Source organism: Leptonychotes weddellii, chromosome 3 (assembly GCF_054177405.1).
Source record: "Leptonychotes weddellii isolate Sample4059 chromosome 3, ASM5417740v2, whole genome shotgun sequence".
NCBI classification, from domain to species: Eukaryota; Metazoa; Chordata; class Mammalia; order Carnivora; family Phocidae; genus Leptonychotes; species Leptonychotes weddellii.
Genome location: NC_138371.1, coordinates 63,035,077 through 63,057,137, shown reverse-complemented (window position 1 = coordinate 63,057,137; position 22,061 = coordinate 63,035,077). Strand labels below are relative to the sequence as shown.

Sequence of the window (22,061 nt, the reverse complement as noted above, 5' to 3'; positions counted from 1 at the left end):
CTAAATTTCCAAACTTCTAAAAAAGTTTACAAGATCGCTCAGGAAATCCTTGCCCTTGGATCCACTTTTCTTAGGTCCAATTTGGCTACTGGGCTTAAGTAAATAAGAATAATTTCCTAAGTGGAATTCCAAAGGAGTTAGACTTTTCATATTAACATAATTCAAAAGGCCTTAGAAGTCTTCAGAGGCAAGATAAAGGACACCTTAGTATTCCTCCTCTTACCATGATGGAGATGAGAAAAGTTTAGAGATCTCTGATGATGGGTGGGGCACAAACGAGATTACTAGTCTGTTGGCTCTGGAAACTCAGGTCTTTGGAGCTGATGTTTCTCCTCCACCCCCCACCCCCTGCCTTCCAGAGACCCTGCCCAAGAGTGCCTCTTGTCACCAGAGCAAATGACAGACCTTTCTCTGAAGCACTTTTTGGACCCTGGGCTATCAGTTTTCAAAGCTCTACCATATATAAACTTAAGCAGATTAATTCTTGAAAAGAATTTTTTCTTAGAAAAAAAATTGCTAATGTTTTAAAATCATTCTTCTAGGTACACTGTTCTCGAACTTGAACATAAGAATCAGTGAGGAGCTGGTTTAAATGCAGATTACAGGGGCTATTCCCAGCAATTTTAATTGAGCAGAAACAGATGGGGATGAGAAACTTCATTTCCATAGCACCACAGATGATTCTGACTCAGATGGTCCCCAGAAACACACCTAGAGAGATACTCTTCATTGTACACTATCTACACTCACTCGTGAGGAAGGACTGAAACTTCGGTCCGTCTTGATGGATGCTGCGGGATGGCTGGTTCTCATCAGGCGGATGATGGGCCTCTGATACTCGGCTCCAGCAGTTACCATACTGTAGGCTGGGGGGACCACGGTGGTTTGTTTCTGCAGCAACTGTAGGATGGCCTGGATGTCAGCAGTCATTTGGGATTCAAGTCTGCAGGACAGGCACAAATGGGGGAAGACAATCCTAAAATAGTCCAGGATTGCAAAGCATTTGAGAAAATTTCAGCACCACCAACCAACAGAATTAGGGCCCTGCTTTAAACAAGAAGGACAGGAGAGGGAGCACAGAGATTCTCTCCCAGCTGATGCTTACTTTCTATGTCCCACTAATAGTTCTCATAAACACCATTGCTTTCCTCCTCATTTAATAAGATCTTTGCAGAAAAGCAGCTTAATCGAAATAGGCTACATTTTTACTAATCTTTATTGATTTCAAATGTAAAGCACATTTAGACTCTATTTTTAATCAGTAATTTGCTTTTTCTTGTGAGCATTTTATTTACTCTTTAAAAATGGATTTGGTAGCACATTTCTTTCATGGCTGCAGCAGTCAAGTAATTTCTTATGTTTCAAACTTATGTTACCTTTATTTTACCTTGCCTCTCTCCTATTCACAGTATTGCCTGTTACTCCTTTAGTGATGTTAGATGCTTTATCATTAAGAGCTCTTGGATGCTAAATGCCTTTTCCCTTCCTTTCTCATTTATAATTCCAGGTCTTTGGTATTTAAGAAACAGACCAAATGTATAAGTTCACTTGCTTCTCTGACTCATCTGGCTTGCAAAATGCCAGTCTGATGATGTTCCCCCCCAAATCTCACAAAGAGCCAACTGGCCTGTCAATTTCATTCTCATTTTAAATTAAAATTCAAAGGAAAACAGCAAGATACAATAGGACTAACCCCCCCACACACACTTTTTTTTTGCATGTGTTAACAGCATTTTCAAAAAGGGAATTTTGTGGGCATAAGAACAGAAAATTAGTACCGTATGCCTCTTTAGAAAACTTTAACTCTTCACTTATTTGTGCTATTTTGTTTCCGAATGAAAGATATAAAGGGAAGGTAAATCTTACCCAAAATGTTAAAAGCACAGACCTTAGAATCTGCATTTTAACAAGATCCCCAGGTGATTCTGATGCACATTAAAGTTTGAGAAGCTCTGTTTTAGGACCAAGTGTTAATGATTTCCCTAAATATGTATATCTGTAGACATAATATATAAATATATAAGAACCCTTCTTATGTAAACCTTTACCCATACATATAGTTTAGCTGGTCATTAAAGCCAAAAAGCAGAAACAGTGAAATTGACTCAAGATAGACCATTTACTAGCTGTTTTTTTTTTTTTAAGATTTTATTTATTTATTTGAGAGAGAGAGAGAGATAGTGAGAGAGAGCTTGAGTGGGATTGGAGAGGGAGAAGCCGGCTCCCCGCTGAGCAGGGAGCCCAACATGGGGCTTGATCCCAGGACCCTGGGATCATGACCTGAGCCGAAGGCAGACGCTTAATGACTGAGCCACCCAGGCGCCCCTGTTTTTTTTTTTTTTTAATTTGACCTAGAGAGAGAGTGACAGGATGAGAGTGAGAGCAGGATGAGGAGCAGAGGGAGAAGCAGACTTCCCACTGAGCAGGGAGCCCGATGTGGGGCTTGATCCCGGGACTCCGGGATCATGACCTGAACCGAAGGCAGACGCTTAACTGAGCCACCCAGGTGCCCCTGTTTTTATTGCACTGTGTACTTAATATGAGTATTTGAATGAGAGAAACGGGGTTGTGATTCACGGTTCTACATTTGAACAGAATGCAGAAACTAAATAGGACAGACCGAAATCTAGGAAATGTCCCGGGATTCTCACTCTGCAAAGTCCAAGTTTGAATTGAGTTGTCTTCTTCAAACTTGTTCTCTATGCTCTTGCCTTCTGAAGTAAAGTGGAGGAAAGATGTTGTTGGAGATGTCAGTGCTGTAAACATGTAATATAATGGATGTTCAATCCAAAAGACGCTAAGCTGAGTTAGGACATAAAATGTTTGTGATAAAACTGGAGATAAACAGAAGTAAATCAAAGTGAGAAGTATGTCAAGGGACGTACAGATGCTGGGACGATGTCAAAAGAGATGTCAAGAGAGATTAAGTAGTACTTTTGAGAGGAAAAGTTTCATATAATAATAATAACTAATCTAATCAAATAACAATGATAATTATTATTATGAATGGGAGATTGCAAATCATATAGTCCTAGATATGTGTGCCCTTAAGAGTTTACACTTACAGTCGTCGGACCTATCGAAAACATATGTTTCCAGTAATCTTTGACTTATCCTGGCAGCAATGATTGGTACCCCTGACAAGGCAACAAAGGGATCCTAAAATCTTAATTTTAGTCCGGAAGAAAGGACTAAAGGAAGTACATGTAAAGTAGGAGGAACACCAATAAGAGAAGTAAACTTCATTGCCTGTCAGACTTGACCCAGTTGCTAGTACAGCAGCCTCCATTTTGAGTGTATATCGTTTCCATATATCATATCTTCGTCCTTAAACAGCGTTGCAGGTGTGGATGAGTCAAAGCTAGAAACTGAGGCTAGAGAAGCTTAAATGACTTGACCCAGTCATCCTGTACATAGCTAAGTAGCAGAGTTATGACTTTAATCTAGGCTACCTGCAAGTATTTTGCTAAAGAAGTCCCTGCTGTCCCTGTCATTCACCCATTCACTCACTCACTTTTATAGCTCTTCAACAAATTGAACACATGCTATGCCGGGACAGTAAAGAAATGGGCAGTTATTTTCTCTAAGTCACAGGAATCAAAGAATTCAAGTTCAGAGATCACACATATCAATTCTTATGTGTGTACAGTATACAGTTTTATTTTTTTAATTTTAATTTTTTTTTTAGAGATTTTACTTATTTATGTAACAGAGAGAGAGCACAAGCAGGGGGAGTGGCAGGCAGAGGGAGGGGGAGAAGCAGGTCCCCCGGGACTTGATCCCAGGACCCCGGGATCCTGACCTGAGCCGAAGGCAGCCGCTTAACTGACTGAGCCACCCAGGCGCCCCAGTATACAGATTTATATATGTTGTGGCTAAAGGATCAATGTCACTTGGCATTAAGTGTCAGGGAGAGTAAAACAGCAAACGTGTCAATTAAGCAACTAACTAGGTTCCTCTGACCAATAGTAAGTATTACAATGGCAAGTTCTTATACTTGAATTACGGATTACTGACTCTAAGTAAATGACAGGCTGTTTTAATGTTCTCAGATATGTTTCAATTTGACAAGACCTGCATTTAAAATTTGGGAATGGGCCTTAGCACCAGGAGATTTTAAATTCAATTAAAATCCATGAAAAAATAAAACACAAAATAAATCTTCAGTTCACGCAATATTTTCCTACTTTTGTTTGACATTAACAAATTTATTTTAATTTACAAATCTGTCGATTTTCTAATTCTATTTGTCTGTTTTAATTCCTAATGAACTTTTCATGGCAATGTGTATGTGTGTGTACGCACACTTTGATGTGCTTACTGTATTGTTTGACACTGTTCATCTCTGGCAGAAACATTTAAAAAACGGTAAGAACAATAAGCAGCATGGATAAAGCACATAAGAAACATTAAGCAAATAGTAAGTAAGCCAGCAGCTTATGTGGTAAGACTCCTGGGATGTGTCAAGTATAGATAATGAGTAAGCAAGTGGCTGGCTAGACATGGACAGAATTCCTAAGATGTCTTCAATACAGACAGCATGCTAGTAACCTGTAAGACATGCCAAAGATAGAATAGAAATATGATGTAACAAATCAGAGGGTGGCCTATACAGAGAGAGACAGAAAGAACAAATTATTCTCATGTCATCTCTGGACAGAAAACTGCCCCCTCCCCCAATTTGGCCATCCAGTGGTGACACACAGAAGAGGCTCATGCTAGCAGGCTCTCCCTGTTCTTTACCTACAAAAAAGCAAGTAAAACCTATGGCTGTTCAGCAGAGTAAATGGAGAGCCACAGCTGTGACCAGGTGTACCCAGCCTTACATCTCTGTGAAAAAGCAAGTGTGTGCCATTGGGATAGACAGATTATTTCTGTGGACCCGCTGTGCAAACCTTAACTCTGCTGGTCCTAGTAACCACACCTCAGGGCAGGAGGATGCACCATATATGAACGTTCCATCAATCGGGATTCAACTGTAGCGGGCTTCTTTTATACTATGCTTGCATTTATTAGAAATGTGTTACTCTTCTCGCTCTCCTCATCTCTCATCATACGTTTTACATTGATTTAGTAAACTGTGTGATTTGAGCATTTTAGTTTAATTGGTTAAGCTTTCTGTCTGTGACCACTGTCTTGCCCGCTGGTGTACCCGGAGGCTACCTTTGAATCAAGGTCAGTTCCCACATGGAGCACAACTCACGCAGCTATGTCGTACTCATTCATGGATTTTTTTTTTTTCCTGAGTCTTATCGACCAGTTTAATTTTGAGAAATCCACACAGAGTTGGGTTAAGGAATTCCATCCTTTCTAAAATCAAAATTTATTCCTCATCCCAAAAGGATATAGATCAAAGATGGAGGGAAAATGGAGAAGACCTGGGCTTCAACTCTGCGATATTTCTAATTCAATCACATTTTTGAGAAGCTGACTGAATAAATGTTTAAATAATTTTGTCTATATTTAAAAAAATGCCATAACATGTAACTAAGTTACCAGAAACAACCAAAAAGTGTAAAAGCAGGATTTAAAGAGGGTGTTAGTAAATAAGCTAAATATGAATTATTTTCAGGAAAAAGAAGTTTTCTTCAGCAGCTGGTGTGGGTGATATACTAATTTTATGACAAGTAAAGCAAAAATAGGATTTATGTTGCCACAAGCATGAAGTTTCTAAATAAATGCTCTTTGCAACACAGATTAATAATTCTGTCAACTTTTAGTCTTATTTTAAATAAATAAGCATATGCAAAAAAATATGAGATTATGGTAGTAGGAATTTGCAAGTTGCAAGGGGAAAACCTAGACCCAACCAAGGGCCTGGGTGATGCTCTCCCTTTGCCTTGCCATTGCTTATACCTGTTAAGTTGTTCTTGAAGCAAATCTAATCTTTGCTCCACTTCCCCGTAAGTGAGGTCACTTTCAGTTTCAGAGATCCCCCAGGCAGCTCGCTGGAGTGCTGAGGGACTAGACTCATCAGCCTGAGTCTGTGCATTTTCTTGTTCCCAGCTTCTTGTGTCAGCGATATCTGTGGGAAATAGCAAGATGGACGTCAACTTCTTTGGGTGCCCCTTTGCATCAATATATGGAGACATCTACAAGATAAGCAGGAAAGGATCTCAGAGTGTAACCCCACAGACAGAGAGCCAGGGTGATTCAAGAACCTGTCCAGGGGCCTCCACCAATGGGTAGCTGAGCCCTTACCTTCCTCACCCTGCCTGCCACTTCCACTGTCCATTTCCACATGAAAAAGACATAGAGATGGTCATGAGTTTCGAATACAATTTTGTGTCTGATTAGAGAGCAGTGATTTTGCGTTTTCGTATTTGGGAAGAAACAGCATATTTTGCTCCTATAGGCATACCTCATGTTATTGCTCCTGGCTTTGTTGCATCTCACAGATAGCAGTTTTTATACGACCAGTGTTCTGACCCCTGAGCTAGGGAGCCTTCTGATACCGGTTTTTACAGATCAAAAGTTTGTGGCAGTCCCGTGATGAGCAAGTCTATGGGCATCATGTTTCCAACAGCATTTGCTCACTTCATGTCTCTGTGTCACATTTTGGTAATTCTTGCAATATTTCAAACTTCTTCATTATTATATTTGTTACTGTGATCTATGATGAGTGATTACAACTCCCTGAAAGCTCAGATAATGGTCAGCATGTTTTTAGCAATACAGTATTTTTAAATGAAGGTATTGTACATTGATTTTAAAGACATAATGCTATGGCACATTTAATAGACTACAGTACAATGTGAACAAAGAACAAATTTGACTCATTTTATTGTGATATTAACTTTTTTTGCAGTTGTCTGGAACTGACCCTGCAATACCTCTGAGGCAAGGTTATACAGCTTTGCCTTGGACTGAAGATTTTGGGGGCTGTTCCCCTAGGATAATTAGCATAATTTGTGATTCAGAGTGGGCCCAAGGAGAGAGCCATGGAAAAGTTCTGATCTTCAGGGGCTTCTCTTAGGGCCAGCCCAACTCAAAGTAGAGCCATCAAAGACGGCCAGGGTGTTAAAAGTCCTGTAGTCCCATGACACTATTCCGTGTTTTTATCTTTCCTTGTAGCTCCTTCTGCACTATCTTTTAATATATTCGCATTAATTTCCAATAAGCTTTCTTGTGGCTCTTTTATTTAGAATATTTTTATATCTCTATACTTTAAACATTCTGCTTATCTGTTCAAGTCTACTTTTCAAAGGCTCTGAGTGTCTGTTATGTGCCAGACACTCTGCTGAATGTGGAGGAATTAAAGGCAAAAAGACCCAGGCCCTACACCTGAAGAATCTGGTAGTAAGGTTCTGATCATTTTTCATACTGCTGATGAATCTCCTTTTAATTTATGGCTTTTCTTACAATCCGTATTTGCAAGTTATCAATATCAGAGGGCAAATATAGTATCTTATTTTTTCTTCTCATTTTTATCATATACCTCGATGGCTTTTGCTCTGCTTTCTTATCCTCCACATTTTACATATCCACATAAGAGCTTAAAATGATTAAAGGTTTGGAAAATAAAACTCTAGGAAAAATATTAATGGAGTTGGGAGTTTATTTCAGAGATAAAGAAGTGATATCTTCTCACTGGGAGGGCTGGTAGGAGGAAAAGAGTATCTAAAACTGGTCTTCATTTTTCACATGGAAATAGATTTGAATTACAGAAAGTGATTTGGGTTTGATAGAAAACTTTTTTTACTTTTTTCTTTTCTTTTCTTTTTTTTTTGGATGCTAGCTATGATTAAACACTGACAAAAGTTATGTAAAGTTAAGGAATTTATATCCTCAGCTATTTAAAAAAATTGGGTAGAAAGTAACCGATTTGGGAAGATTAGGTATGATTCTAGAAATAGGGAGCAGCATTTGCAGGCTTTTTGCAGTCCCTTCCCTTCCTGCAGTTTCTCCAAAAGTACAGTCAGATAGCTCAAAAGCATCCCCTTTCTTCAAGGAGCAGAGAAAGTCTCTGTATTCGTTCTTCTATCATTATCTCTTTACCATTGAATACACAAAAATTTCTCTAATGAGGTGCCTATGATTGCTGCCTCAACTGGGTGAAGCAGTACCAAAGGAATTAGCATCTCCAAAGACAGCATTAGAAAAATAGAAGGTCAGGGTTCCTTGTTCTGCTGAAATGGCTAACGGATCTCATAGGGCTTGTTATGAATTCCAGAATGGTTCTTTGTGATTAAGGCTTCCTTAGCCTATGGGATCCTGGTGTTTTGTTTTGTCTTTTGATTTAAAGGGACAGAATATAATTTCTTTTGATTTTACCAAGCAAAACAAAATGAAAATGAACATAGAAAAATGATATTGCTGAAGGTTTCAGTAATATATCAGCAGATTTTCACTGAAAAGTATGATTTACTATTCATAGACTTGTAACGCTATTTAAAATGAAAAACAATAATATAATGTCTTAGTACACTAGGTTTTCAATTTTGGAGCAGCAATGCCAAACATTTAGAACACACATACAATGGTTTGGTGATGTCAGTGCTAGTCCGTGTCTAGCCACCTGCTAGCCGGGTACTGTAGGAATCTTTAGAAAAGATAGTAAGAACTGATAAGATGGAAGTTACATATTATGCTCAGAAGTTTTATGCCAAAAAAGGTTACAGAATTTCTGCCTATGCTTAACGCATTAAGCGTTGACAAGTGGTCAACGCTATATGATATCAATTATTTTTTCCAAAAAAAAAAGAAAAGAAAAGAAAAAAGTAAAAAAAGTTTTCTATCAAACCCAAATCACTTTCTGCAATTCAAATCTATTTCCATGTGAAAATGAAGACCAGTTATATATATAATATATATAATATATATTATATATAATATATAATATCATATATTATAAATTGATTTTTAAATAACAATGGTGAATCACATGCAATAAATTATGTAGGATTATATTTTTTTCTTTACGGCTCAAGAAAAAAACATTATCTTCTCAGCAGAAATGAATAAAATGTAAACTATTAGAAGCTTCCTTGATTATAATTTAATTTTTTTTATTAAAGTCTGGGTATGCATGATTGGCTTGTTTTAACAGCAATATAGAAGAAAAAATTTCAAAGGGGGAAATCCTGGTTAGTGGTCTTAATCAAAATGAACATCTCAGTAGACACTTTCTAAATATAGCTCAGAAAGACTCTGTACTCGGTTGCCTTGGAAAATGTTGCTATAGTTGCAAGACACATTTCTGGAAATGGATGAACAGAAAGTAAACTTTCACTTTGCTCTGGGTACACATGTTTTCTAGAGTTAACTTTTGACCTCAATCTAAGTCGGATCAGAATCCACTTAATTTGTTTTTTTTCTTTTCAGTTTTGCCAAAAGGGTGCTCCTCTGTTGGATTCAGCATGACAAGTGCAGGAATGTGAGTAAATGCAATTTCCTATTGATAAAACTAAAATTTGGGGGGATTAAGTAGTTCACACTACAGCTGCTGGAGCTGTACCCTACACAGTATTCAATTTCTTGAACATCCCATAATACTTCACCTTAAAAAATCAGTAAGGGATAAAATTTGCAGTGAATGAAGTTTTAGAATTCTCCATTAGTAGGTCAGATTAATTAACCAGGTTAACCATGTGTCACACTGGTCAACGCTATATGATATCAATTATTTTATTCAACTGACATGAATATTTAGCTATGTATTTTCATTCAAGGTAAGGATTTATTATTTGAATTTATTATTTGAATAGGGACTCAATTGTACATTTTTGAAAATTAAAACTTTGTAGATATTAAAATTATTTGTTAGAATACTTCTTTTATCCCGCATGCAGGCTAGCTAATTAAAAATAATTGGAAGAAGCGGCCAAGAAAAATACAAGACGAAGGGCATGAGAACTCACTGTCAGCAAGAGTCATTATAAAGTCAAAGTCCCAAAAATACATCTTTAATGACTTGTCACTTGAGACTCTAAAACTCAAGAAGAAAACAACAAAAATTACTTTTTAAAAAGCCAGGTCCACATTCTGCTGACTTTGGGAGAAGTAGAGACGGTTCAGTGAGCTCTTCAGAACTTCTGACTTTGGTGATACAACCTTTTCCTATTTTTAGTACTTCCCAGAATCTGATTTCATAAATAACTAAAATGGGACATTTGGTAATCACATCTAATATTCCATTCTTCCATTGTGATAAATGAGGTACTATTTTCATTCACTTCATCAAGATTTTAAATTGTCCAGAGAACATTTGCATATATTCTTAGCTTACTTCAACATGGGGTCATGGCAAAAGCTGATTTGATATGATAGGGAAAGTAACTCTGGAAAAATGTGAAGCCCAAACATCCTAGATTCAATAAAACTACTGTTGTCAGATATAGTCACTTCAAATAATGGTGATGATGATAGGTAATATTTATTTACTCTGAGCCATAATTTTGCTATCCTGCCAGGCCAAGATCATTTTCCCTTTATTTCTGTTATATTCTTTTGATTTTTTTGGCTATGCATTCTTTTTTTTTTTTTTTTTAAGATTTTTATTTATTTATTTAACAGAGAGAAAGAGCACAAGTAGGCAGAGCGGCAGGCAGAGGGAGAGGGAGAAGCAGGCTCTCCGACAAGCAGGGACCCTGACGTGGGGCTCGATCCCAGCACCCTCGGATCATGACCTGAGCCGAAGGCAGCCGCTTAACCGACTGAGCCACCCAGGCCCCCCAGCTATGCATTCTTTACCTCTACATTTTTATATATCCATTTGTATATATGTATTTTATATATACATTCAATGATTAAAAGTTTACAAAATAAAATCTATGAGAAACTACTAAACTGAGTTAGGGATTTTATTTCAGAGAAAGTAATTTATGCATGTTATCTTGTTCAATAAGTACAATCATTTAGTTGGTTAGAAAATATTATTCTATTTGAAAGATGAGCAAGCTGAGCCTTAGTGGGGTTTGTCAAGTTACTTATTCAAAGACATAAAGGGAGCAAGTGAGCAAAGCAAAGAAATAAATGGAGCTGGGGTTGGAACCCAAGCAGTCTGACCCACACCTGTTCTTGCCCCCACCTACCAGTTAGATTTAACGAGATCTGTAGATCTGTTATGCTAAGTTAATTGTTCCTCCATGTGATAGTTCTTAACTTTTCCTATTTCCCATCCATTAGACCAAATTTGCCTACATTAATCAAACATGATCATCCATCTCATGCATCTTTTCTACAATAAAACCCATATATTTGGGTATTCCTTCTCATAGAGATGTTAAACAAGGGTGTTTAAATGAGTTGGATAAAGAGCTTAATTTATGTAGGGTCGTTTCTCCCCATTTGTTCATAATTCCCAGTAAACTGAAATTCTTTTTGGTGTTTATTGTAGCATTACTGCATTGGCCTTTCATGCTAGAAAATGACTGGGTTGGGGGTGAGAAGTGAGTACAGAGGGTACATATAAGAAGCAACAGATTAGCTCTCTTAAAATACTCATTAATCCCCGCTTCCTGTCGGAATCACTACAATAGGCCTTCCCACAATGTTCTATGTGGCGTTATGCTAAATCTCACTACCACAAAAACCTCTTATGTTATCAATGTTTAGGAATAATTAACACTATTCCAGATTTGCACAAATGCTTTGTAGATGATCTGAGATCTGAACTCTGCAAATATTTCAGGAAGTTGTAAAAAGATTAAATTAGCATGTGTGAATACAGTTCTTCATTTGTGAAAAGTCGCCATTTTACAATTAGCACCAAAGGGAGACAATCTGATTCCTGAGAACCTTGATTACCTTTGCAAGAGTGACTTCTCTTATCTATGTGAATTCTTCCTGAGGTGGGCACTGTTCCTTCAAAATTGAGTCCAGCTGCTTTCCCCATTCCTGCAGGAGAATCTACTATTCCTGAGAAGAGAGGCTTTTGTTCATCATCAATGGAGGAGATGAAAGATGAAGATCTGCTTTTTTTCTCTTCAAAGTGCTTCTTGGAACTGTGATAATGTCTTATGGTATCTACAGAGTCTTCAGGACCATTTGTACTGTTCCCTTTGCCAAAATCTATCAAAAAAATTATTTTATAGGAGATAATCAAATGTGAGACTCTATGCATATTATGCTACCTAACTATATATAAACTACACTTTTAATAGTTGTGTTCTTTAAATAACTGTAACATAGAATTTTCTTTAGGGGAGCCTGGGTGGCTCAGTTGGTTGAAAGTCCAACTCTTGGTTTTGGCTCAGGTCATGATCTCAGGGTCCTGGGATGGAGCCCCACAGCAGGGATTCTCTTCCTCTCCCTCTGCCCCTGCCCCCCCAAATAAATAAATAAAATCTTAAAAAAAATAATTTTATTTAAAACCACCAGGAAAGTTGTTCATTCTCTTTTTCCCATTGAAAATGTAGCTACTTATGGAGAGTTTTTTTCTTAATTCAAAGGACATTAGATTATCTTAATGAAATACATTGTTTGTTTATGTCTCAGGAAAAAAAAAAACAACCTGTAACTTATAACCTTATTTATACATGCTCAACAGTCATCTGTATTCTTAAAATCTCTGGTCTACTATCTCTTTAAGGAAATGAAAAAAGGGGGAAAAATGTGTCCCAGTTCTAAAATATCACGACCATGCCGTCTGTTTGTTTTTAGCCTCATGCCCTCTTGTGTGGCAGGCATTCACATGTTGTGAAGGTCAAAACCAGAAGCCTCCTTGTAGTAAAGGCTGACGGGATGAATTTCAGCCTTAGTTCAGTGTATGTCATGGCCTTGACATTCCAGGCATTTTGGTAGTGTAGCATACTGCAAAGAATATAAAGCTTAAATACAGTAATTAAGGTGGGTTTACCTAATTACATTAAAGCCAATAGTGCATATTGGCTGTTTTATACTGAAATGTCAGGACGATTTTAGCCCTGAAAGTTGCGTTAGAACATATTTCAGCAGGAAAAACTCCAAAAGACAAATCCCAGAACTTATTTCCATTAGTGTCCTGGGGAGACAGTATAATTCTCCATCTGGTTACTGCTAATAGCTAACCAACGCACCTCCAGAAGGTGCAGTATTTTCTAGAGAAATGGTTAAGATAGTGTCCCCATCTACTCTATGCCTGGTTGTGCTTAGTCTATTATTTATAGAAGGCCAAATGAACTGACTTAGGCCACTCCAGAGAAACTTCCAATTATTTTTTAAAATACTTACTTAAAAAATATGTATCATAATTTAAAATATGAGAAGCCAGGAAACAGCCCAAGGCAAAAATGAATAGAGTTTAAAAATCAACTTTATGGGGCGCCTGGGTGGCTCAGTGGGTTAAGTGTCCAACTCTTGATTTTGGCTCAAGTCATGGTCTCAGGGCTGTGAGATCAAGCTCCGCATGGGGCTATGAGTTCAGTGGGGTTTGCTTCAGATTCTCTCTCTCTTCCCCGCCCCTCCCTCTGCTTGTGTCTGTGCGTCCGTGCACGTGCTCTCTCTCTCAAATGAATAAATAAAACTTTTTAAAAAATCAAGCTTATATGAAATTGTTATTAAAGAGTTCGTTTATGTCCTGTCAATTAAAGTTAAATGCAGCAAAAACCGATTGCTTAATTTATTTTCTTTAAGATTTCACACTTGCTCAGCGATTTTATCATTGCTGAGAAAATCACAGACTTTTCCAGTTTGTTCGTTCTTCCATTCGTTTGTTCGTTCCTTCCTTCCTTTCCTTTTTTTTAGAGAGAGAGAGCACGCACCCGAGGCAGGGCTGGATCTCACGACCCTGAAAGATCATGACCTGAGCCGAAACCAAGAGTCAGATGGTTGCTTAACCACCAGAGCCACCCAGGTGTCCCTCCCAGTTTCAAGCACTGTGGACACCATTCGTTGCTCAGAGTCACTTACATTTCCCCACTCAACCGCTAATCCAATTGGCTATAAATTTTCAGATCGGCATTTCCTTTTCTCTCCAGTGTCCCTGGCACGGCCCTCCTTAAACTTCTAGAGTTCATTATTATCATCTCATCCTCTGTTTTCTTTGGTTTTAACTTCTTCCCTCTTGAAAATTTGGTCTACATTCCCCATTTTCTAAACACATTTCATTCCTCAAAAAATAATTGTTTCCAATTTTATGCTAGTAAATGTAAAAAAAAAAAAAAAAGCTTCACTTCTCTAACTTGTCCTCACACCTGCTTAGAGAATTGCATCAGTTTGTTGCTCCTGAGTACACCTTTGTGCAGTTTGGGCACCAGTGGGATTTGAATCAGCACAGGCTTCTGACCTTCCTGAGAATGCCTTCCTTTTAACCACTTGCATGGAGTCTTCTCCAGTATATTCAAATGTAAACTGAATTAATCATTACTTCTTATGCCTCCGATCTAAGTACGGAGAATGCTAACATGGATCTTTGTAATGAATGTACATCACAAATTACACAACCATTTTGTCTTTTTGGCTTGAGAGGTCTTAGGAGTTCTCTGTAGATTTTTCAATCCTCACACATAGTAAAATGTTCTGTCCTACCTACTGCCTGGGCCTCAGTCTTTGTTTACTAAGTGTGACTTGATTTTGGATGCTAAGGGACAAATTCATCAGTTAAGAGATATTTTTAAGTTGAATTATCATAACTTGCTGATTTCAACTCAGGACAAATATTCATGAAATGTGGTGAATGAGGGATTATGATTTCGTCCTACTGTAAAATGGAACAAATTACTTTATATACATGGTCTCTCAATCTTAGAATAAAAACTCCAGGTGAAAGCAGAATCACGAGAGAAGAAGAAAGAGTTTCATTTCCTTGAACTTTTCCAATTCGTAAGGAGAATTACTCCACATTTACTTCTGTGTTCATTGCCACTGGAGGATGAGCCTGCTGCTTCCTGGGACCTAGGCCACATGGACAGTTTCTTTAATGCAGCCTCCCTGCAGCCACATTTTTCTATTCCTTATTAGATAAATCAAAGCTTCATATTCTATCACAGAAAATGAAAATTGAAATGACCATCGATTTGTGGATTAAAAATGGAAACTGCTCTGGGTTAGGCTGGAGGTTGGCTGAGGGAATACATGAAATTAGGCTAAAATGCATTATAATTAGTCTCCAGGTACCTCTAGATTTTGAAGGCCTGTTCCATTTCTGCCCTTTTCTAATTAAACTGAATTATTTGATAGATATTATATAGTACGAAGCACTGGTTTTTCTTGATATGAATTTTTTTCTTAATGTTATTCTATGTAGAAATAGTATTCTGGGGACAGTAAGGTCAGGGAGTTTTACATTTTCCCCTCTGCTCGAGGTGAGATTGTCTAATCACTCCTGTTACCATCATTTTACAAAGACAAATTTTCACCTGTTTAATTAAACCTCAAGTTTGCTTTCTGATTTAGATGATTAAAACCTTTTTTTTTTTTTTTCAAATCCCTTGTTTCTGGAGGCTGACAGTTCACCTCCTCACAATTCTAAAGCATTTGTGATTTACCTTGTGGGTGTCTCTCTGGGTTCAGACTGAATTCAAGAGTACAGGATAAGAGTATCCCAATGGAGTAGTTGACCCATCCATCTTAAGAATGATAACATTCTTCTATTTCAAACAATCTGGGAGCAAATGCTTGCTCACTCCACCTTTTATGGAGCTTTTATTTCAGATTAATTACCATTTTTATTTATCAGACCCAGCAGATAGACCCAAATTTTGGTTGAAAAGAGGCACTGAATGTGCCCTGCCCTGTCAGCATTTGAGTTTTGGATTTCCTACTGGTAACAGTGCTGAAATAAGCTGAGCATTTTAGGGCCAGATGCACTTCAAAAAAAGTTATTTCATTAAAAACTGAGGTCTAAAATAAATTTCTTCAATTGATTTCAAATACCTTAGTTCCTCTCTAGCTTCAAGGAATGTTGAAAGGGGACTAGTGTCATTTTTCTATACAAATGCAAGATAAAAACATTTAAACTGTCTTAAAAATTAAAATAAAGCAAATTACATTTATGTATCACTAAAGTGGATATTAAAAGCTAAGTATTATTTGTTATTGGAGAAGATGTTCTTAAGGGATGCCAAAGTATAATACCAACATGTTTAAGGCTTAAATTAATAGAGTTAAACCACTTTTATTCTATAAAAGTAAGTTTAACAATGTATATATTTACTCCTTACTTCAATAGCCTTCATACTACTATGCTACTTTGATATTGCGTTTTCTGTCCATAGAAAGAGTTGTGTAGAATATCCCAAATATTTGGTCAAAAAACACAATCGGTTAAAAAATATGTGTGTGTGAGTGTATGTGTGCGTATCTCATGTGTTATTATACATGCTATTATACTAATATATTATGTATCTTATAAACTATACCCAACATAAAATCGTAATTATCACCCAATGAATCATATTGGCATACTCTGAAGTAAGCACAATCCAACTTTGAAGATATTTAAAGAGAGACAACTTTTTTAGCATGTTTCAAATGAGTATACCTCATTTACTTCTGTTTGGGCCAATCATCTTAACAAGTCCTTAACAAAGGCCACTAAATAGGTCACTGAAGCATCATTTTTGTTCTTCACTTTCTGAAACAATGACTTTACTTCCATCTCAGGAACTGTAGGACCTCTTTTTTACAATGACCTTAGTTAAGTTGGGGAGTTCTGGGGCACCTCCAGTCCAGAATTTGAAGAAGGAAAGAGAACTACTTGAAGATTAAAAAAAAAGCAAGCAAGCAACAAGATGTCCTCAAATTCACAGCTAAACTAACAACTTTCTCTTGTTGAGAAGTAGGTTTATTTCATCAGAAGAAATGAGAAGCTCATGAGGACAAGCCACGTTCATCAACAAATTAATTTTAAGAGATAAATGATCCAAAATATTAACTTCTATTTTGTTCAAGTCAACTTGCCAGAGATTCTATATACCTTTTCTTTTTAAATGTATCTTTTTGAATGTAAGCTCCTTAACGACGTGTAGCTGGCGTGACTGGAAGGGGTGGGGGGTGGTAAGGATTGAAGCCTAAAGAGTTCTGGTGCCTTGAGTAGGTAGTGAGTGGCAGTGCAGGACTCAGCCTTTGTCTGTCTCCAAAGCCAGTCATGTGTTCTGTCTGGTTCTTGATGCCTCTGCTAAGTGATTCACAGTCATCAGCACTCTTGGTTGTCTGCCTTCAAGATATTGTTTCACATGAGCATTAAACTAATTAAAATAATCAATGCACTGCATGAGCAGCTTTTAGTTTATGTACCCCCATAGCATTTAACATCAATAATTTTCTGAAAGTTCTTTGTTCTTTATACTTAAGTATGTGTTTTTCTGCTATACATTCATTCTACATCAAGATATGCATAGAGTGAGTGTTCTGCCTTTAGAACATTAAACTGGGGCGATGGGGACTAGATTGTTTTCAGCAAATTTTTATACTTGCTGTAGCACCATGGAGTCCTGAAGACTAGAATAGGTTCTCAAGTTCTGGATGACTGGAGTTAATTGTGTCTTCACATTGCCCAAATCATGCTTACTCACTGACACACCAGGAAACTTCAAAGAGCTGCAAGCAGGCAGCTTGTATACCTTATCTTATATAAAGTATATACCTATACTTTATATAAGATAAGTCTCATAGACTAAGTCTGTGATTAAAGGAAGTTTCCAGAATCAATAGAAATGTCTAGTTGCATGAGCACAGTATACATTGTGATATGCTCTTAGGGCCTTATCAGGAGATAAAAACATTAGATTATTTAGCTTGAGAATGAGGAAACTAGACAAGATTGAAAGGAAATTTACCTGAAGTCCAGCAAACAGCTGCTGTCTAAGAAACATGATTTATAATGAACTTGGTAAAATAGGTTTTTCACTCAAAATAATTAAAAGCATTATTTTCATGAAAAAAAAATAAAAATAATCTTCAGGTGTACCGGGAACATTATTGTATAGACAACATTTTCAAGTTGTTCTTCATATCCAGCCAGAAAAAAATAAGAGATTAACTTCAGGATAAGGGATTTTGATTAAGCATACCGAAGAACAGCTTGAGAGTAATGGTTTTGATTTTAGAAAAAGTTACCAAGAGAATAATGAAAGACACCTCAGAAATAAATTATCAGCTATTTGAGTAGTTTATTGTTCTGTAATCAGCCAGAGGACTCAACAATTAGCCCAATTCAACAAATATGTATCAACCATTCTTTGTTAAAGGAATCTGCAGTTTGATAGAGAAAAAGGACAATAAACATTAACCACTGTGCAGGGCAGATTTTGACAGTATCACCAAAGGAAAGTGACGTGGGAATTCATAAAAGAAAGAAAATCTATATATTTGGGGAAATCAAGAAAAGAGTTCATATTGAGGAGCATCTCTCTACTTGTTAGATAAGACGCTTCCCAATTCATGAATTGCTTCCAAAGTCAATTACTTCTTAAAAAAAGAGTTTATGTTGAATATATCACTGGAGATTAACCATGACAAGAAAAAGGTAATTTTGGTTGATGAAAAAGTGGTGTGGTGTGGTTGCATGTGCCTGTATTTGATGATAGGGAGGTAAATTCTGATTAAAGGAATGATATAAGCAAAAATACAGAAATGATTTACATGGAATAGAGGGCAGTTTAGTTTACTTGAAGTGTAGAGTAAGCTGAAGCTAGTAGATGAGCTGCCCTAGGGAGAGAATTCAGAGTGAAAGGGGCCAAGGAGAGAACTTGGATGAAGAAGGCAAAAGGAGGAAGAGAATCAAAAGGAAGATGCTCAAATTCTATTTCATTAATTGATTTACTTTTTCAACAAATATTTGCTAAATACTTGCTATGAGACAAGCACTGAAGTTACAGGTGACTAAATATTTCCCATCTCAATGGAGTTTAGAGTCTAGGGGCAAACAACATTGATTAAATAATGATGCAAATAGACACAGAAGTACAACTGGAATTAGTGCTGCAAAACAGAGAAGCTGCTTCGAGAAGGACAGGTTAGGGTTGTTGAGGAAAGGGGAAGTCCTTAGAGGGGAAGTCCTTTAAATATGTGCATGACATAAACATAACTGCATTTAGGAAAAAAAAAAAAAGATCACCAGTGGTCCAGTGTAGGGAATAGATGAGAGAGGGGCATGTTGGATGTGGGGAGGTGAGTTGAGATGCTCTTTCAGTATTCCAGGTGACAGATTAGGGTAGCTTGGCCCAGAATTGTGGCTAAGAAGATGGAGAAAAGTGAACCAGAAGGGACCTGGTTTGAAGACTAAATGAGGATGTACTGGAGCAGCAATAACAAGACCTGTTGCCAGAGTTGATGGATAAGTTGAGAGAAGGTCACCTCCTAGATAGATATCTATCTAGATATCTGGTTTGTGCAATTGATTGGGTGGTGGTTCCATTTAGAGACATGGCAACTGTTGAAGAGACTGGTTTCCGGAGGAACATCATGAGTTCAATTTAGGAAATTTTGATTTTGAGCTGCCTTTGAGATTTCAAGTTGATGGTTTAATAGGCAGTTGGATATATGAGATTGGAGCTCAGATGGTCTGGGATTAAAATGTAAATATTCACATCTCTTATGTGAGAATACAATTAATATAAATGAGATCACCCAGGAAAATGTTCGTATAGAATGAGAAGAGAAGAGGCCTAGGGCGACACCTTGAGAAATTCTAATAACTAATAGCTAGTTTAGAAGATAATGATCCTGTAATTCTCTTCAGGGAATTACTGAGCACTAGAAGGAAAATTGGAAGAGTGCAGTATCACAGATGCCAAGAGAAGAGTATTCAAGAAAACAAGGGGACTTGTTCTGCTGAGAGCCAAATTTTAGACTAGAACGCTTTTTGGATCAGCCTGGGGCAAGAATGGAGACTTCTTCAGGAAAACCTTCTCTCGTCTGCCCAAGCATAATTAAATGTACCTTCATCTGGGTTTCCATTGAGGTATGAGGTTATTCTAGTACACATCCGCTATTTTTATTCAAAATTACAAAGGGTGTGCCATCCCTTCCTAGGGAAGCTAGGGGCTGTTTTAAACAATTAGTTTTTCAGAAATTGAGTAGTTCTTTAAAAATGTGAAATGTTAAATATTCATTGAATACATGAGTAAAACATAAAGAATAGTTAGAGGGGCAGAAAAACCCAGAGAGGACAAGGAGTGGCAAGTCCATCAGAGAGTGTGAGGATGAAGAGGTCTAACAAATACCACCTTCATCCACATCATACATGTGAGAGGATGAAGCACTCAGGCTGCAACAAGGGTCCTCCCTCCAGAACACTCTGTTCAGGACTCAGAGTGTACTATTCAATGGCTATTAATTGGCCTCCTTTTTCCCCCTCTTTTTCTTTTTTTAACCAACCTACTCTATATCTCTATCTGTGATGTCTCTGTAGATCTCAGATGGCTTTGCTGAATGACATCTTTGAGAGCTATCAAACAGTAACCCTATCATTAGCTCCTGAAAAAAGCAAAAGATTTGCCTTTCTAAAATCTGAATGAAACACCCTTGAAATCAGTAGTAAATGAGCATTTAGTAAGAAGAGCTAATAACCACATGCTGTACATTTAAACTTTAGAAATAAAATGAATTACCTTTGTCTCCCTCACTATCAAATGAGAATTTCCTTCTTCGGAGTTTACAGTTGTCTCCTTCAGAATCATTCACGGACTGTGATCGTAGTAAGAGATCAGCCTTTTTAATGGACATGAAGATAAAATGGAAGATTATTCAATTTGAACATAATATATTGTCAGTAAATTCTTTACAATTTCATATCATTTCAACCACTTGAGACTTAATTATTAGATTGCAAGCAAACAGCTACAATACTTGGCTTCCTGGTTGTCTCTAAATTATAAAATGGACTGATAGAATAATTCTAGTAGTTTCACCATCTGATGAGGAAATCATAGTTGTAGAAGTTATTTGTCAGAAGTGTTTGGGGATAATGTTGTCAACATTTAGAGACAACATATTCTTTCGTGTAGAATGTATTTTATGTAACTTGGTAAAGTTAAAATAAAAATAATAATTAAAAAATTGCAGAATCTGTATTACTACAGAGAAAAAAGTAAAAGTTAATTATAACTAGCTGTGCTGTTTAAATACATGGTAATGATTGCAAAGTCAAATTTCACAACAATAAATATAAGGTTAAATTCAATGAACACTATGCTTTAGGCATTTTATTATTTTGAGCTATTGTTGTATTCCAGTTCCTCCTTCTTTCCCCTCTGGAAATATTTATTTATTTGACAGAGAGAGACCCTCTGGAAAATATTATCATTCTGTAATAAAAATGGAAGCTCTGAAATAAATAAAACCAATGGAAGCTCCTGTTTTATTTGGTCGCTGTCTAAACTTTTTATGTAAAGAAGTTATCTTGTTTTTCAAGGCAAAATCGGAATGAGGTTGGTGACATGAAAATGAGATTTTAATAAGGTATTGAATTCATAAAAAACATATGATTTTGATAACTTGAACCTCTTATCATCTAGATATTTTTCAACTTCTCAGTATTTTGAAGAGAAGCAATTATCTGAGCTGATAATTTAATAACCTGATGCTTCAGGTTATTAAATGGGACCCTGGTGACCCCACAAGTTTATCCTCTTTCAGTCCTGAACAGAGTGTTTTGGAGGGAGGACCCTTGTTGCAGCCTGAGTGCTTCATCCTCTCACATGTATGACGTGGATGAAGGTGGTATTTGTTAGACCTCTTCAGTCACAGTAGCTGGGAATGACTGTAACTCTGGGAGAATTAAATCTACTACCTTTTACCTAACTATTGACTTGAGGATTTTTTCTCCCAGAGAGCATATTAGTTAGCATTAAAAAAGAAAACTTGGAAGTGTCAAAAGCCCAACATTTGGTTTCTGGCAAAAAGCTATTTAGAATCAGAGCTGGGATAATGGGGTTTGGGGAGAAAAGGGGGAGGAATAAACTAGCAGTAAATTATAGGCTGCAATTCTGTATTCTTAGAATAGTGATAAGTCATAAAGACACATTTTTATAGTAGAAGAGAGTGAGGGATGCAAGGGCTACACTAATTTTGACTCAGGTTGAAGCCTGATTAATTTATACTTCTGTGATTTGGAAATTGTGTGAAATGTGGACCTAAGCTTGAATGAGTTTAATTTTTTTCATTATTATTGAAAAGATCTTGCTAACCAGTTTGTG

At 37.0% G+C, this 22,061-nt stretch overlaps 1 protein-coding gene across 1 annotated transcript in view; it reads right to left on the bottom strand.

Annotated features, from left to right (window-relative positions):
• Positions 1-720: 720 nt before the first annotated feature.
• LOC102743819 (voltage-gated inwardly rectifying potassium channel KCNH7) overlaps positions 721-22,061 on the bottom strand; it is a 74,337-nt gene continuing 52,996 nt past the window's right edge. The window contains exons 7-10 of the mRNA XM_081815477.1: positions 20,475-20,574; positions 11,749-12,012; positions 5,857-6,025; positions 721-943 (exon numbers count right to left, since the gene is read on the bottom strand). Of these exons, the coding sequence (XP_081671603.1) occupies positions 727-943; positions 5,857-6,025; positions 11,749-12,012; positions 20,475-20,574 (750 nt within the window). The 3' untranslated portion in view covers positions 721-726. The remainder of the gene's footprint in view (positions 944-5,856; positions 6,026-11,748; positions 12,013-20,474; positions 20,575-22,061) is intronic.